Source organism: Elephas maximus, chromosome 2, assembly GCF_024166365.1.
Source record: "Elephas maximus indicus isolate mEleMax1 chromosome 2, mEleMax1 primary haplotype, whole genome shotgun sequence".
Classification (NCBI taxonomy): Eukaryota; Metazoa; Chordata; class Mammalia; order Proboscidea; family Elephantidae; genus Elephas; species Elephas maximus.
This window is the reverse complement of record NC_064820.1, coordinates 169,443,808-169,460,867: the sequence shown is the minus strand read 5'-3', so window position 1 is coordinate 169,460,867 and position 17,060 is coordinate 169,443,808. Positions and strand designations below refer to the sequence as shown.

The following is a 17,060-nucleotide window of genomic DNA, read 5'->3' as shown; positions in this document are numbered from 1 at the left end:
ACAAGGCAGGACTTCAGGGAAAACTGTAGACAGGTATATAGCAGGAATCAAGTTGAACTAGATCCCTCCATGCCAAGTTCACTGACCACAATGGATAACATTGCCTGTATCATATTTCTTCCTCCCTAATAACTTTAATAACTAGCCAACAACCCTGTTGGAAGTGAAGTCTTAGGTTGTGAAGATAACAATACAGAAGCATCACCTTTTGCCTTAGAACACTTCCTCCTATTTTTGCCTTTTATTATCTTGTCCTGCCAGTCAACATCTTGACACTAGGATAGCAGTTACTGTCTCTCCCCACCAAGCTCTGCTGCAGACAGTGCTCAGCAGTGCGAGTGAAAACACATGCCAGCCATTTATTCTTCTTGATTCTCTTAGTAAGTAATCTTTCTTGAGTAACGGACCCCTTTGAGAGTATGACAAAATCTATGGAGTTTGAAAAAAGGACTCCTTCAAAAAGACCTTAAACTAAGCCAAATTAAAAAAAAAAAAAAAGTAGGTTATCTGATAGCTAAATACGTACTCAGTATTATTCCAGTTCTTCAAGGAGATGTTCTCACAGAACTACAATTCAACATCCAACAACTAAAATTCAGCTCTTTTTTTGGAGGGTGGTGAGTAACACAGTAGACAAGGTTTTCAACCTCAGTATTACCAAAATGCAGAAGCGTTATTTTCTCTGTCCAGTGGATCACTCCTGAACAAAATCCCTGCTACGATTGAAGCACCAGAAGTTTTTCTCCTTAGGTGCTTTCCCAGGCCACACTTGACAAGACCCTAAAAACTCTTCCATTTCTTGGGTATTTTCAGGTTACATAAGGATCGGTGTCTCTATCAGTGGCCAGGAACATAGTCCTTGGTGTCACAAGACCACCATTTACCTCCTGGATGACCTCAGGTAAGTTTTATAACCTGTTTCAGCTTTAGCTTCTTCATTTCTAAAGAGAATACAACACATAGTACTCTGCAGGGCTCCCGCAAGGATTAAATGAGCCAACATATGAAAGGCAATGGGTGCATTGCATGGGCCATAGGAAATGCTCAAAAAATGGTAATGAATATTACTATAGTCATCTATAAAACACTTATCGTAGTTCTTGACACACGGTATGTCCTGAATAAATAGAATCTGATATAATTACAATTCTTGAAATTCATATTGATATTAGTTTATGGGTGGTCTCAGAATTAGGCAGAATTCTGAATTCTCATTTTGAGCCTTCAGAGTATGTTCAGTTCAAGTCATTGAGAACCTACCATGTAGAGACATGGGTAAGAGATGAAGGAAATAGGGTCCATGCCTTCAATTACCCACAGCTCAGCAGAAGTCACCAACCCAACAGTGGCCCACAAAGTCTATGGTGCCAATTTTATTCAGTTTCGGGTCTGAAGTTGTTCTTGCCCATTCAGGTCACACTTCCATGCCATACATTCTTACTTAAGCTTAATCCCTGCAGGTAAAATGTCACTACTGGTTAATTTTTATACTTTAATCTGACATAAAATGACAATCATACAATCACACAGGTTTCCTTTTCAGTCTTAGTTGCCAGAAAAACTCAGAATGGTATTTGTTGCCTGCGTCTTGTAATGCATTTAATTCAGATGCTAAGCTCTACCTCTCCCTTCTCCTTCTTGAGGTCACCATCGTTCTATTTCATGCTCAAAGGCCATCCTATAAACTTTGATCTTCATTTCAAGCCATTTTGGAAATAATCAAAGCACATATTTTTAATAACTATTGTTCATTTCCCAAAATGGGAAATCACACATACAACTTCTCACCTACCCCTTGTTATCAAACCACAGGGACATCTCCTTTTAACTTGTGGATAAGAAAAGCCTTGAGCATTTTAGACCACATTCTCCAAGTCAGACCCTTGACTCTACACCTCTCAGAAGTTTCTTATGTGTGAAACTCTCTCAGCTGATCCAGAAAACCTTGGCAAAGTAAGGGAGGAGGAGTCAACCCAAGTACCTTTCATGGTAGCATTTAGAAGTTAACTGACAGTGAAAAAGCAAACCCATTTCATGAAGTGTTGCAGGATGTGAAACAACAGCTGCTGGAATAACTCAAACGGCCCTGGAAATTTTTCTTGGAGGGCTTTCACTTATGAAGACGGATGACAACTCCGTCATTTTTACAACACCACCGCCTACCCACAGGCCCTCCGCTCATTGGTCGATCACAGAAAGAAATCTCAGAAATAGAAGCAATTACTTACATCTATAGGTCATCTCAAAGCTGTCGCTGATGTTCACAATATCAATCTGGGGAAGCAGCTTTGGGGGCTCTGTGAGTTGCGACAAAGCAAATCTAAAAGCGGCATGTTCCTGTGACTGCTGGTTTGGAAATAATCCCCCTGTGAGGAAAGGAAATACAACATGGTATCTGGGCAAGAAACAGGTTTCAGTTCCTTAACAGCTCACACCAGACAGGCCCCTTTCTTCTGCCCACGTTAAACCCTCTAGTTGTAGCCTTCACGGGAGGGGATGAGAGTTCAATTAGACTCAACCGGGCACTGAGGCTTAAACTTCTACAGGTAAGCTTTGATGTGACAAGGGCCTCCAACATCTATCACTCTGCTCAAACATCTGATCGTTCACCCTTCGACTCAGCTCAGGTCAGGGAAAACACGAGAGCAGTGGCACGTCTCTTCTTCCTCCCGTGTGCAAACCACCTAGGTGACCTATGCTCTCGCATGCGCATAAACCCTCACTGTGTCTGTTTTGTCCCGTTATCAGACCCATTTCTTACCACAGAGCCTTATAGGAAGTGGGTGCTAATAAATGTTCCTTTAGTAAATCTAGCTCTGGAATCTCCAACATTATACCTCTTTGCTTTGGCACTTTTGTTCTTTGGCCTGGCAAGAACTCTATGCAATGTAACCATTCCATTCCATAGCCTCTAAGGTTTATTGCTCATTTCCTCTTCAAACTCTTGATTTTCTGCAGTGATTTACTTCTTCTTTCACAACCCATGATCCCAGCTACCTAGGAATGACTTGTTACATAAGAGATTACCATTGTGAGTATTGGCATGGTAGAACACTGTGTTTCAAAAATGTGCAGTCTTAGGAAATTCAAGAGGATACAAGCATTCTATTCTAGTAAGAAGCACAAAAAAGGTGGCTGTTGGGGCTCCTGTTCCGAGAAACAAGAGTCCGTGGCTTACCTTTGTGTTTACTGTGGACATGCAAATAAATTAAGATACATTTCTGGGGATTAAAATCAGCTATTTCTAGAGCGTGAACTGTAATGAACGCTTAGACATAAGTTCATCCCTGAGCCAGCAGAAATCGCAGCCCAGATATAATGTACTTCTAACTTCTTATACAGTGGGTACATGTTTGTTTTGATGAACCAATAAGTAGATTGCAATGTTTTTGTTAGAGAGCATACAAGTAGAATCAGGCATTACCTGATGGCGGTGACATTTTTCAGCTTTTGTTCTACAGTTTCATGTTTCAACCTTTTCTTTGAAAACTAAAACAGCACTGGTTTTATCAGTTGAACAAGTACGTTGGGGCCAAATTTGATAAACAATCTGCAGAGATACATGAGCGAGCGTCCCATATACACACACACAAAACACCCCCATGCGTTTCTAGCCACAATAAAATACACAAATATACCTGGAGAAAGCCAAGTCCACACATCTCTGCAGGGGCCTTTGTACTTGGCAAAGTATGGGCAATACATAAACAAACACAAACAATGCCACACTTTAGAAGAAGTGATTCACTTTTAAAGAGAAAAAAACAACAAAGACAACAAACACTGTGTCCTTGATTCTGAGGCGAGGACACCTTCCTCCCAGATGACCACACCCCAAACACTTCCCTGTCCCCTTCCCCCTCCCCTGCAATGAATGAAAGAGAAGGTGGGAGGTGGCAAGTTAGAAGGCTACAGGCTGGGTTGCAAGGGAAGTATCTCCTAGAAGGCAGGAAGTTTTGCGTGTAAGGCCCTAACACACATATACATACACACTTCAGAATGCAGCTTAACAGGTGTCAGGAAACAGCAAGTTACTCCATGGCTACTCCAGCCGCCCTGGAGTCCAGTTATCGAGAGAGGCTGAGAGGAGTCCGTACTGCAGCATGTGTGCTCCCAGCCAAACACCACCTGCACCGCATCCCCCCACAAACACACACTCACACAAAGACCACAAAGCAACAGAACTTTCTCTAGTGGAACTACCTCACCATCAGGGGAAAGAAAACAGAAGCCAAACCAACCAAGACACCTTCAAGCAAAGCAGCTTGCTTTATTTGGAACACACAGCCCTGAAACGCTGCTGGTCACACTGAAGCCCTGAGCCTCCTGCAAGCAAACGTGTTGTTATTGGTGGTTTTGCTCCTGTTTGTTTTGCTTTTCCTTGTTTTTTTGGGGGGAATAGTGATATCTATTAGCCACCCCATAAAATACAGAAAGGGTAGGGGTCCTTTTGGAAGCACAACAAGTGGGGAGTGGAAATGGGGAGCTAAAAGCCATGCAGCATGCAGTATGTTGAAACCTGCCTCCAAGTTGAAAGAATGGAGCCCACTGATGGGGACTGCTAACAGGAGAAAGGAGCATGTGTGTGTGTGTGTGTAAAAGGTAGAGAACGTCTGTGGACAGACAATTTAAGCGGGGGGGGGGGGGCAGTTGCAGGAACAGAGGGAAAGCAGGCTGGGAAGTTCCAGGACTGGGAGGTGGGGGCCACCAGCCCAGCAAGGCAGACAGCAAAGAGAAGGCAGCTAGGGGAGTCCAGAGCAGGAGAGAGAGCTCCCCTGCCTTAGAGTCGGGGCATCGAGCATTATTTCTGAGGCTGCCACAAACCCAGCACTCTTCACTGCTTTAAGAGGGTTTATTGCTGCTCCCTCAGCTAAGAAATCACTGTCCCCTCAATTAAACATATATATGCATTTTAAATAATCACACACATGCATACACACATCACTTATATTTATATAAATAAGTAAAATTGGATACCGGCTATCAAGCAGTGGAATTAACTCCTTAAATGCCCGTCATTCCTTTCCTTGCTACAGCCTGATCATTATTATTATTTGACTCCAAAGCAGTGGTTCCTCCATTTCACATACTCATGGCTGGAGTGTGAGTGGTGCATGTGTGTGAGTGGTGTGTGTGTTTGTGTCTGTACACACTTTCCTTTGCCCCTCATCTCATCAAGAGGAGCCTCCTTCCCATGCTGACAGTCCAAGTCCCCCTTCTCTCACCACACAGCTTTTGATAGCCAAGCACAACAGCTCGTACTCAGGGGGGTGTACAGATCCCCCCAAACCACTGGCCAGACCCAGAAAGTCCCTCCCCAGGCTGCCCCTCTCACTCACCGATCTGGATATTGTTGGGGAAATTGGCACCTACTACCGTGCCTAGGAAACCGGTGCAGAAGAAGGCAAAAATGTGCTGCATATTCCTTTTTGCATTGGCGAAAAAGAAGCCCAGGTCCAGTCATAGATTTGGTGTGTCCCCCCCTTCCCTTTATTCCTCTGGCTGTTCTGCCTCTTCTTCTTTTCCTCCTGCCGTACCTTCCTTCCTTCCTTGCTTGGTTCCTTCCTTCTGCGAGGTTTGTCTGTTTCCCTTGGAATCCGAGCACTTAAACTGCAGCGTTAACACCAACTGACAGCCAGATTAACTGAGCACAGAAGAGAGAAGCCCTTCCTCATGCGAGCTGGAGTGCTTCTCCCCCTCTCCCTCTCCTCTTGCAGCCTGCCTCTCTCTCCCTCCCTTGCTCTCGCTGGCTTGCTCGCTCGCTCTCCCCCTCACACTCACACAGGCAGCGAGCTCTGTGCTAATACCCACCGAGGAGAGGAGCCAGCTCCGAGTTCCACAGCTGACCTCTCCTACCTACCCCGCTCCGCCTCCCATCCTCCCCTCATCCTCCTTTCAGCGTGTGGGGATGGGTGGGTGGGGGGTGATATGTGGAGCTTGGTCCGGAAAGGGGCAACCGCGTTCCCTTTACCCTCCCCCATCTTCCTCAGCTCCCTCCCCCTGTCTCCCAAACCGGGCAGATGCTACTGGGAATGTGGGTTCAGCTCTAAGTCAGTAGGTGGCAGGGGGTCCCCACAATAGTCCTGGATCCACCCACGGGCTGATCTAGGTCACTTTTTCTAGGAGTGCAACGGGCTGCGCTGGATATATCTCCTGCACTCCACTGGCCCAATTATTCCTACAACTAATTCCTGAGGGGAAGACCCTAGAACTCCCTCCTAGAAAATTTAAAGGAAAAAAAAAAAAAAAAAAAAAAAAGGCATCTTGCCCCTACTGGGAGGAAAGACAGAAAGACAAACGGGAGGATCTGAAATGATTGACAGCTGCTTAGATTTGGACATTTGGCAGAACCTGTCTACATTTACAGTCAGAATTGGTGGTCTCTTTTAAACCATAGGCATTTAGAAGGGGCCCCCTCCTTCTCCTTCTGCATTCCACAGGAGTCTATAGCATCAGCATCCTGTGGGTGTACAATAAAGGCTAAGATACTTACACAGAGCAATTACATGAGTCATTTTGCAAAGATTCTAGTGAGAGGATTCAGGCTTCTTTCAGTTATCTCTGGACAGTGGGCATGTCTAGTGTAAGCTGCAACTCTAGACACCCTGTGGGACCAGGGCTTTCACTGTAAATGACCTGTAGAGAGAACAATTCTGTTCAGTAATTAGTGTGGGTCTCCAAGTAGCAGTGATTAGCGGCTGCAGAGAACTTTACAGTTTATAAAGCAACCTCACAGTATTGTCTCACTTCATCCTCACACCAGCCCTGCGAAGTGGCTATGATCCCCATTTTACAGATGAAAAAACCGAGACTCCAGGGATTAAACCACAACAACACTGGCCTACCGAGGTGGAGCCTGGACCTTCAGGTCCTATGGACAGCCCCACCTGTGAACTTGCTCTGGGAACGAACTGACACATGGCCGTGATCAAGCCTCCCACCCAACAGAGGATAATCCAGGAAAAGGCAAGGCCATCTTCCCTTCGTTTGGAATGAGGAAGAATAGACTTTGTCACTCGAATAGGTCATTTCAGCCAGAGACTCCTTAATTTTCTCATCAAGTGATCCCACAGGGAAGCTACAAGGGCTGGGATTTGCAAGAAATATCTGACTGTGTTCTATGGAGTTCCCAAGCTAGGAACAGCTGAGTATGGAGGGTGGGTGCTTTATCATTTCCTGTGCTCTTTCACATTTATTAATTAGCTCAAGTGCTTTTTAAACCTAATGTTTATTCATCATTTACCATGTACCAGGTACTAGGCTAAGCACTGCACATGATGCATTTAATTATACAGCAACCACCGTGGTAGGTACTTTCACCCCCATTTTATAGATACCGGAACTGAAGCCTAATAATTTACCAGAGGTTCCACTGCCAACAAGGAAGAGATTGAATGCTTGAACTCAGGAACTCTGCCATCAGGCCCAAGCTCTTAACCATTGGGCTCTAATAGCAGTAAGCACTGGGCAGGGATATTCTACAGGGAATGTGGGCATCAGTTTGCCGGGGGTGGGTGAACAGAATCAGGAACGATCTCCTCTAAGCTCCCTGCCGACATTAGAGTCTGTGATTCAATGATTCTATCTTATAATATAATTTTCCATTTGCATTTTTTGTCTCTTACTATTTTGGATGGTACCTGGGGATCTTTTAAGTTCTCTGAGCTTTGTGCCTCGTAATAATAATAATTAGGCTGTCACTGAAGTCTTCACACTTCTCTACCTTTCAGAGGAAGATCTCCAAGCCCTTTACAAGGATTAATTAGCAAAACCTTAACGCTCACCTGTAATAGTTAAGAATTGTTTTGTTTACTTTGCGGGGGGTGGGGGAGGCAGCTTAAAGGAGGCACAAAAATGCATTTCTGGGATCCTTATAAATCACGTAATCAATTGGATCTTCCTAAAATATAGCTCTAACTATGTCACTGCCCTGCTCAACTATATCCAATGGCTCCCCAGGCCTATTAAATAGTTATCTGATGATTAAATAAACATTGAACTAGCACTTTTCAAGCTTGGGCATTTAGGTCAAATTACACGTAGGTTCAACTGTTTATCCCATTTCCTTTCAAAAATTTCAATTCAAATATTGGTGGGGAACCTACTCTGTATCCAACAGCATGCCGGGTACTAGAGGGATACAGAAAGAAATCAGACACAGTCTTCACCTGAAGGCAGGTGAATGTAGTAGAAGACAGAAAACTCAGCCAACTGTCATCCAAGGCAGACCATGACAAGCTCTCTAATAAAGTTGTAAACACAACACTTGGGGAGCAAAAAAGGAAGCAACCAATATGTCTGTCTGTGGGGATCCAGCAAGGCTTCAAAAGAGCTGGACCGTGAAGGATGAGGAAACCACAGGCAGAAGGCGAGAGCAGGGGGAGGGTGGTGCATGCGGAGGCAACAGTGCCAGCAAGGGCTAGAGGCAGGAGGGGCGCCTTATGCTCCGTGAGCCTGGAGTCTCTGGTGTGAGATTGGGTACAGAGGATGCGGGAACATGGAACCTGGAAGAGGTCAGGGTCAGTGTTTGTAAGCCACTGAATTTTTTATGGATGATGGAAATTTTTTTTTTGAAAGTGAAGAGATATACTTAGTATAACAGTTACATGACCAGGAATGTGGATAAGAAGGAAGAGACTGACTCTTTTCCTCAGCCTCAAAGGCGAGGACTACATACTAAATAGCCTCTTCGCCTAAATAACCTTTTTTGATTTCATCCTTCCTTAGTTCATCATGCTGTCTCACTTTCTAGCCCCCAATCCTATTTGTCATACCCCGTTCTTGGAAGACTGTCTTGATTCTTCATGGTTTGTTGTAGTGATGGCCAAATCCTACAGATATGTGACACTTTTGATTTAGATGGCTCAGCTACTAACCAAAAGATTGGAAGTTTGAGTCTACCCAGAAGCATCTTGGAAGAAAGGCCTGGTGATCTATTTCTGGAAAATCAGCCATTAAAAACCTTATGGAGCACAGCTCTACTCTGGTACACCTGGTGTCACCATGACTTGGAGCCGACTTGATGACAAATGATTTTTTGTACGTCCATCATCTTCATCCTCTGAACAACCCCACATGGGCCGGAATGAGAACATACTTGATAGAGTAAGTAAGGCTTAGAGTAGCTAGATGTTTGTTTAAGGCAGTGGTTGTCAACTGGAAGTGATTTTGTCTCTCCAGAGGATACACAATGTCTAAAGATATTTTTGGTTCTCATGACTGGGGTTGGGCATGCTATTGGCTTCTAATAGATAGAGGCCAGGGGTGCTCTAAACATCCTACAACACACAGGACAGCCCCCCTCCCAACAAATCATCTAATGCAAAATGTGAATAGTGCAGACGTTGAGAAACTCTGGCTTAAGGGGACAGAGCATATGTTGAAAAAGGAACTAGACAACAGGGCCCCTTCTCCAGCCTCCCTTTCTGCGATATAGCACTGAAGGAAGATTAGGTTCATCTTCTTTCAGGACTTTTCACATTTTAAAATGGGATCCCTAAAGATGGGTGCTCCTTGAAGTCCAGATGGATAAGTCCAGATGGAGGGACTCCAGGCAGGTGACACGAAAACCCTTCTAAATGCTGCTCAAATTGTGCCCCACAGACAGCATGGCACCTACTCCTAAGATTGGTTATGACCTATCCTGGTTCATATCTTTGGCGTGCTTTAAGTTCCATTATCATGTAGCCAAAGTATCCTAAGATTTATCTATTTTGCTTTGGGTTTATACCACAAATCAAAGAGAATGGTGTTCAATTTCAAAGGGATTTCAAATTCAAATGCCTACTTAGGCCATGCAGGCAAATGAATGAAGTAAGCTGAGTTGGGGAGAGATAGGAAAGTGTGGACAAAGAGAACTAGTGAGTGAAGGCCCTGTCACAAGTTGGTTACAGGTCCTGGACAGTCAGTTGTTGCCATAAGGGAATTTAGGCTTGGTGTGGCCAGATCTTCTGATTTTTTTTTTTTTTCTTCAAGAGAAAACAGAAATATGGATTTTGGCTCTTTTAAAATATTATGTGCAACTTCATTGCAAGGACTAGGAAAAAAACGGGTGTCTCTAGACTCGATCTGGCCCCTTAGGCACCGAGTGCTAATTCTGGTTCAGCGAAATCACGAGACAAGGGTCCAGCTACCCACCTCAACAACCATTTGGATGGCATGTCCATTTCCCCTTCATTTCCTCATCTGTAAAATGATGAGGTTGGATGAGGTGATGGCTATAGGCCATCCTGGTTCTTACACGCCATGGCTCCGTTTGATGACAGGGACCAGGGACAGGAAGGGAAAGTACAGTGGATCAGGCCTGGGAGACCTGCACTCTGGTCCATCTCCTTTTACTTGTGGCTGTGTCATTAGACATACTCCTTTCCTCCCTGGGCTCAAGCCTCCATCTGCAAGATGCGGGGCTTGTACCAAGGTCTCTTCTGGTTTAACTAGTGTGAAGCAATTAATGGGGAGAAAAAAACACACACACATCAAATGTATGATCTGAGTACACCGACAGCCAACCAACTGGCGAAAATGCAATCAAAGAGAGGGTGCCTCTGTGGCTTTAGAAAAGCCCCCTTTTAAAAGATGTAAAAAGAAAATAATGATAATATTTTTCATGTTTTTAGCACAATTCATACAGAAGGCTCCCAAAATACTCCACAGATTGTGTGTGTGGTGAGAACACCACCCCAAAGAATGTAATTACCCACCCTGGAATTCTGCCAGGTTTAACAGCATTTCCTGTCTCTCTCTCTCTCTCTTTTTTTTTTTCCTTTTAGTCTTCCCTCCCCTTCTCACACAAGTGGCAGCGTTTTCAGAAGCCCTCAGCATAATTAGGGAGCAGTGCAAGTTCTGGAAAACACCCTGGGGCAGGATCAATGCCTGAAAAAAAAAAAAAAAAAAGGTCTATTCCAGGGGGAAGCTCCTACGCAGCGCCATCTTGTCTGGTAGAAATAGGAGGCACTGACGGTTCCTCTAAACCAGTGGGGCCTTCAGAAAGGCCACAAGGGTGGGTATCCACAGAGGGCACTTTACAGGGATCTCTGGAGAGGCCCTGCAGCCCACTGAGCCCTGGACCATGAGACAAGAGAGCCAGACTCTCATCACCTTCCTCATCAGATAGGTGGTTTGGGATAAGCCATTTAACTGCTTTGCCTCTGTGTCTTTATGAAATGGGGATAATGAGAGGGTATACTTTGTGTGGCTGGGATAAGGGTTAATGAAGGGCCTGGCAAGGTTCCAAGCACATAAGTTTCCAAGTAAGGATTCTGCCAGCCATTATTTTTGTTGCTGTTGTAAATTGCCATCAAGTTGGCCCCAACTCATGGTGACCCCATACACGATGAAATGAAATGCTGCCTGTCCCTGTGCCATCTCCATGATTGTTTGCGAATCGACCTGTTGTGATTTATAGGATTTTTATTGGCTGGCCTTTCTTCCTAGTCTGTCTTAGTCTGGAAGCTCTGCTAAAACCTGTTCAGCATCATAGCAAAGCACAAGCTCCACTAACAGACAGGTAGTGACTGTACATGAGGTACATTGACCAGGAATCGAACCCAGGTCTCCTGCACAGAAGGTGAAAATTCTACTGCTGAACCATCACTGCTCATGGCCATTATTGTACGTAGGTGAAATGTTATTATTCTTGCCTAGTGGTTGGAGTCTGGATTTATCCTGGCACTTAAGGCCTTCCATGGAGTTCCAGTCTTCCTCTGAAATCTCGAGGAGGTCATTTCACCAATCATCTATTAAGCCCATGTTTCTTCACTACATCCCTCAAAACATCTGCCTATCAGGAATATATAAGTTTCTGATTCTACTGCCTTTTAAACTAGTCCTCCCCTCATTCCTCTCATCTACCTAAATGGCATCTTCATTCACCCAGGTGTCAGGCTAAGAACTTAATTGTTACCTTGATGCCTTTCTGTCACACCCCACATTCAACCCATCAACAAATTCTATGGACTGTTTCTTCAAAATAGCCAGAATCCCACCACTTCCTCCCACCTCCAGGTCATTCCACCCTCATCTCTCATCTGACCCATGGCAAATTTTACTATCTTCTTATTCCCATGGGTTCTGTACCTTCCCCATCCCTGCCACCATGGGAACATAATTAGTTTTCTATGTAGCAGCCAGACTGAAACATTAAAAATCAGAAGTCAGAGCTTGCCACTCCTCGGCTCCAAATTATCCAGGAGCTTCACGTTATTCTTAGAATAAGATCCAAAATCTGGCTCCTGGCTGTCTCTCGAACCCCATTTCCTAGCTCTTCTTCCCTTGCTCACTCTACTCCCGTCACATTGGCCCTCTTGCTGTTCTGTGAACCCACTAACCACCATCCTGTTTCAAAACCTTTGCGCTTGCTGCTATTCTGTCTGCCTGGAGAGCTCCTTCAGCAGAAATCCACACTGCTTCCTCTCACTGCGTTCAGGCTAGAGTACTCAATATAAAGTAGCACCCCGCTCCTGCTATTATTGTTATCTCCCTTTCCCTGCTTTATTTTTCTTTGTAGCAGTTATCACTCCCTAACCACATTATGTGGTTACCCTGGTGAGACCCTTGTGGTACAATGGTTAGGTGCTATGGCTGTTAACCAAGAGGTTGACAGTTCGAATCCACCAGGCTCTCCTTGGACACTCTATGGGGCAGTTCTACCCTGTTCTATGAGTTGAAATTGACAAGACGGCAAAAGGTTTTTTAACTGCATTATGTAGTCAACTCGATGGCAGTGGGTTTGGTTTTTTTTTTTTGGTTTTATGTGGAGCCCTGGTGGTGCAGTGGTTAGGAGCTACACTTGCTAAACAAAAGGTCAGCTGCTTCTTGGAAACCCTATGGGGCAGTTCTACTTTGTCCTAGAGGATTGGTATGAGTCAAAATTGAAGGAAACAGTTTTGTTTTTTTTTTTTTAAACCACATTAAGCAAACCCTGGGTGGTGCAAATTGTTAACGAATGTGCTGGGTTGCTAACGAAAAGGTTGGCGGTTTGAATGCACCCAGATGCAGCTTGCAAGAAAGGCCTGGAAATCTACTTTCAAAAAATCAGCCATTTAAAAGTCTGCGGGTCACAGTTCTACTCTGACACACTTGGGGTTGCCATGAGTCAGAAGCAACTCGATGCCAACGAGTAACCACATTATATATTTATTTTATCATTTGACCCACTACTAGAATGTGTTTTGTTCATTTTAGTGCTTAGAATGGTATGTAACACATAGTAAATTCTCAATAAACATTTGTTAAAAGAATGAATGGATGGTCCTTATTACTCCCTGAGGTACTCTTACTTCTGTTTGCTATGTTCCAATTTTTCAAACTCAGTTCAATTCCCACTTCTCCATGATGTCCTGCCACATTCAACAAGCCCACCCTGATTTTGGCCTCCCTTAGTATCTGAGTTATTTATCACTTACTGCTTTTAATTAGTATTTAATGTTTTCATACGAGAAAGTCTCCCATTTGACTTTCAGGCCCTTAGGGGCAGAACCATGCTATAAAATAATTAAAACTATTTTTTTTTTTTTTATTTTGAGTACTTACTATGTGCCAGGCACATTGTCAGGCTACATACCTACCTCATTTCATGTAATGCTCACAGCTGTCCTCTAGATCAGGGACCTTTATTACCACCAGTTTACACATGGGGAAGGTAGGGCTGGGAAGTTGTTACTTGCCCAAGTTTATACACCTATTTAGAGGCAGGGCTGGGATTTCACCCTAGATCCGTCTAGCTCCCAAAACTAGTTCTCTGAACCACTCTCCAATACTGTCCCAGGGTCTTGTCCACCAATTTGGCCAATTTGCATTGGGCAGGCACTGGTAATGTGCATAATACTTCCAGAAATGTTAAGGGTTTGGCCTTAGGACACATGGCTAGGAGATAGCCTTGCCCAGTGAATCTTCAAAGAAACCAAAAAACCTGTTGCAAGCAAGTTAATTCCAACTCATAGCGACCCTATAGGACAAAGTAGAAAGGATTTCCAAAAAGTGGTTGGTGGATTCGAACTGCCGACCTTTTGGTTAGCAGCTGAGCTCTAATCTTCATAGATAGTCAAAACCCCATCCTGTGGTAGTTCAGTCACAGTATTTTCAGGAAAGGGCTCTAGAAGCCTTCCAGAAAACATGTACGAGACTAGGTTTGCTTCAAAGGACAAATATGTTTTAAAAGAGGATATGAATCAATGTTTCTCTCCCCTTGTCAGGCGACCTCCTTTGATAGAGGCCAAACAGTAATTAAGGTGCTTATTGTAGCCCCTACCCCAACCCCACAGCCAAAGAGAGATTTTAATCAGTTTTCAGGAGACTCACAACATAAATGATTCTAATTGACTGTCATACTCCTAGTATTAAATCTTGCTGTTTGCCTAACCTCTAGCCTCTCCCTTATTACTCTAAGGGAGACAAAGTCATGCAGAAGAAGAAAAAAAAGTCTAGAGGTGATACATCTGGTCCTGTCGCAGTGAGACCAGACACAAGGCTCATTTAGAGGGGTTAAAGTAATGACCATAGAAACTATAGTACACAGAAACACAGAATTTAATATGAGAAGGGGTCTGAGTTAGACCCCTTTTACAGAAGAGGTAGACAGAGTCCCCGGAGAAAGTGACCTACCCAAATTTCACAGCTCTTGTGGTAACTTTTCCAACGAAGGCTTCTGAGATAATATTTCAGCATGGCAGACAGGGAATACCAAATGGTTAGCCTGCATGTTACTAGCTGGACTGGGGGAGAGACTCTTGTGTGAGAACAAACACAGGCAAGGGCTTGTGTGAACTCCCTCAGTGTCTTTAACATAGCCTGCCGCTGTTGAGTAGATTCTCATACGTAGTGACTCTACAGGACTGAGTAGAGCTGCCCCATAGGGCCATACGCAGTGACTCTACAGGACTGAGTAGAGCTGCCCCATAGGGGTTCCAAGGAGCCGCTGGTCAATTCAAACTGCTGACCTTTGATAAGCAGCCTGAGCTCTTAACCACTGCACCACCAGGGCTCCTGTAGGCCCCCTAAATGAGACTTACCTCTCCTTCTCCCCCCTTGAATCCTTCCCCTCCCATCTCTGTATTTCCCTTGTAGGGACATCTCTGATAAAGCATTCCCTGCGCTCCTCTCTCCTCACTCCCACTCTCCTTGCATCCAGTATTATTGCTGGGGTAGATTCACACCCTCGGTGACCCTCAAGCCTATTCAATGCTGGCCACCCTGCTCCACCATCATTCCCATTCCATAGGCCAGGCATGACACTAAGGAATTAACATCTTTGGGGAAGGCAAGCGCAGTAACGTAATAATGTCATCAAGAGCAACTACCATCTATCATCATATGCAGGACACTGTGCGAAGCACTCTGCCCCCATTAAACCACTCAGTTCTCACAACCCTGTAACACTGTGGTAAGCCTCATTTTACAGGTAAGGCACATCCTGGTCTGTTAGCCTTCAAAGCCTTTGTCATTCATCACTAGGCTCTGTGTGCCAGAGAATTCTTCTAGAAGCTTTACATGTTATGCTATTTCCCCTGCACACTCTTTATAAACAACTCTTGTTTATTTAACAACTGATGAGACTAACTCAGGAAGCTAATGCACTAATCTAAAGCCACACAACTAGCAATCGGTGCAACAAGGTCTTAATCAGGTCATTTCTCCCTACTTAACACTGCCAGTTTCTGCTTCCCATGATGTTCCTCCTTCTTTGGGGGCCAGCAGTTTTCTGTCTTCCTTCCACCCTCACAGTTGGGCAATGGGCCATGCTTCCTGCCTCTAACTCTTGAGGTGGGGCTCTCAGGCAGAGCCGATAACACTCAGAAGCATACGGGCTGTAAGTCATATTTAAAACTACATAGTTCTTAAAGTAAATAAAACCTGATTTCACAATATTGTCATCTATTATTTTTATAGCCAAAGTACAGCATTTCAATGGCAGTAATGTCAATCTGGCCTTGTGGACTCTCCTAGGAAGACTAACCACTATTCATTTACAACGTTTTCTACTGAAAAACAAACCATTATTTGTTTATAACGTTTCCTACTTGAGTACAAGGTAATACACTCACCAAACTCAGACCAACAGCAAGACTTCAATTCATAGGCAAACTATTTAAGGCACATGACTGCTTTCTATGGGATGGGAGCTATGGAATCCCCTTCCTGCTGCTGGAAACTATAACAGCTGATGAAAGCCACCTGGCACTGGCTCCCTGGCTGCAGGGGGTTGAGGTAGACAAGGATAAATGGCATCTGGAAGCAGAGGTCTTACACCCACCAATGACCTTCCTCACTTAATGCCAAGAACCAGCTGGAGAAGAACAGCTTTGCCCTGGAAGCTAAATGTGACGATGTGCTTCCCCAGCCAGACCAAGAACACACCATGATGAGCAGCAGCACCAGGTAGGCTGAAAGTCAGCACCAGGTAGGCTGAACCAGTGGTGCTCCCAGAATGGATGGGCTGCAGCACTGCCCTGCTGCCTGCTTGTCATCACATAGACACCCCTGGAATAGAAATATGCCTGGGGTATCAGGATACCCCCAAAAAGGGCGAAATGAGAATAAAGGCAGAGCAGGGGAAGCAGAGTCTGAAGGACAGGCCTAGAGATTTCTATATTCCCTTGGATACATACATGCACCATCCATCCTGGGTTCCTGCAACAGCTTCAGCAGGGCAGGCATACTGAGAGGCAAAGGTAGTTAAGGTCTGTGGCCTGGGGGTGTAGGTCCTCCTGGATGTCAGACACCTAGGCCCTTGCCTCAGCAGTCTCTACCATGTGGCTCAGGGAGCTACCTTCACCAAAGTTGTGTTATCTGTCCCATCTACTTGTGTGCTGTGGCTGTCTGTGTGTCTGTGATGGTTGAGCAGGGCACAGTCACCCACTGCTGGAAAGCTTTGTGTATGGAGGTGGGGGTTGTATTGGAGGAAAACACCAGTTGACTTTCTCCACAGACCATTTCACTCTAAAGTATCAGGTGGCACTTCTGCCACGGAACACTCCCTCCTCTTGTGTGGTTACCAGCTCCTGACACCCCAGTCTCCTCCTCTTCACCCTCTAAAGCTGACCAGCTCCTCCTTCTTTGCCATC

General features: G+C 44.8%; 1 protein-coding gene across 3 annotated transcripts in view; it reads right to left on the bottom strand.

Moving 5' to 3' along the window:
• Window positions 1-16,684, bottom strand: part of GRIA1 (glutamate ionotropic receptor AMPA type subunit 1) — a 394,780-nt gene extending 378,096 nt beyond the window's left edge. For 2 of the 3 annotated variants that reach the window (XM_049874164.1, XM_049874161.1), the window contains exons 1-2: window positions 5,340-5,744; window positions 2,229-2,366 (exon numbers count right to left, since the gene is read on the bottom strand). In XM_049874164.1, coding sequence (XP_049730121.1) covers window positions 2,229-2,366; window positions 5,340-5,421 — 220 coding nt within the window. In that variant the 5' untranslated portion in view covers window positions 5,422-5,744. Of the gene's footprint in view, window positions 1-2,228; window positions 2,367-5,339; window positions 5,745-16,604 lie in introns of those variants that run through there. The other variant, XM_049874162.1, reaches the window with a different exon arrangement.
• Window positions 16,685-17,060: the final 376 nt, after the last annotated feature.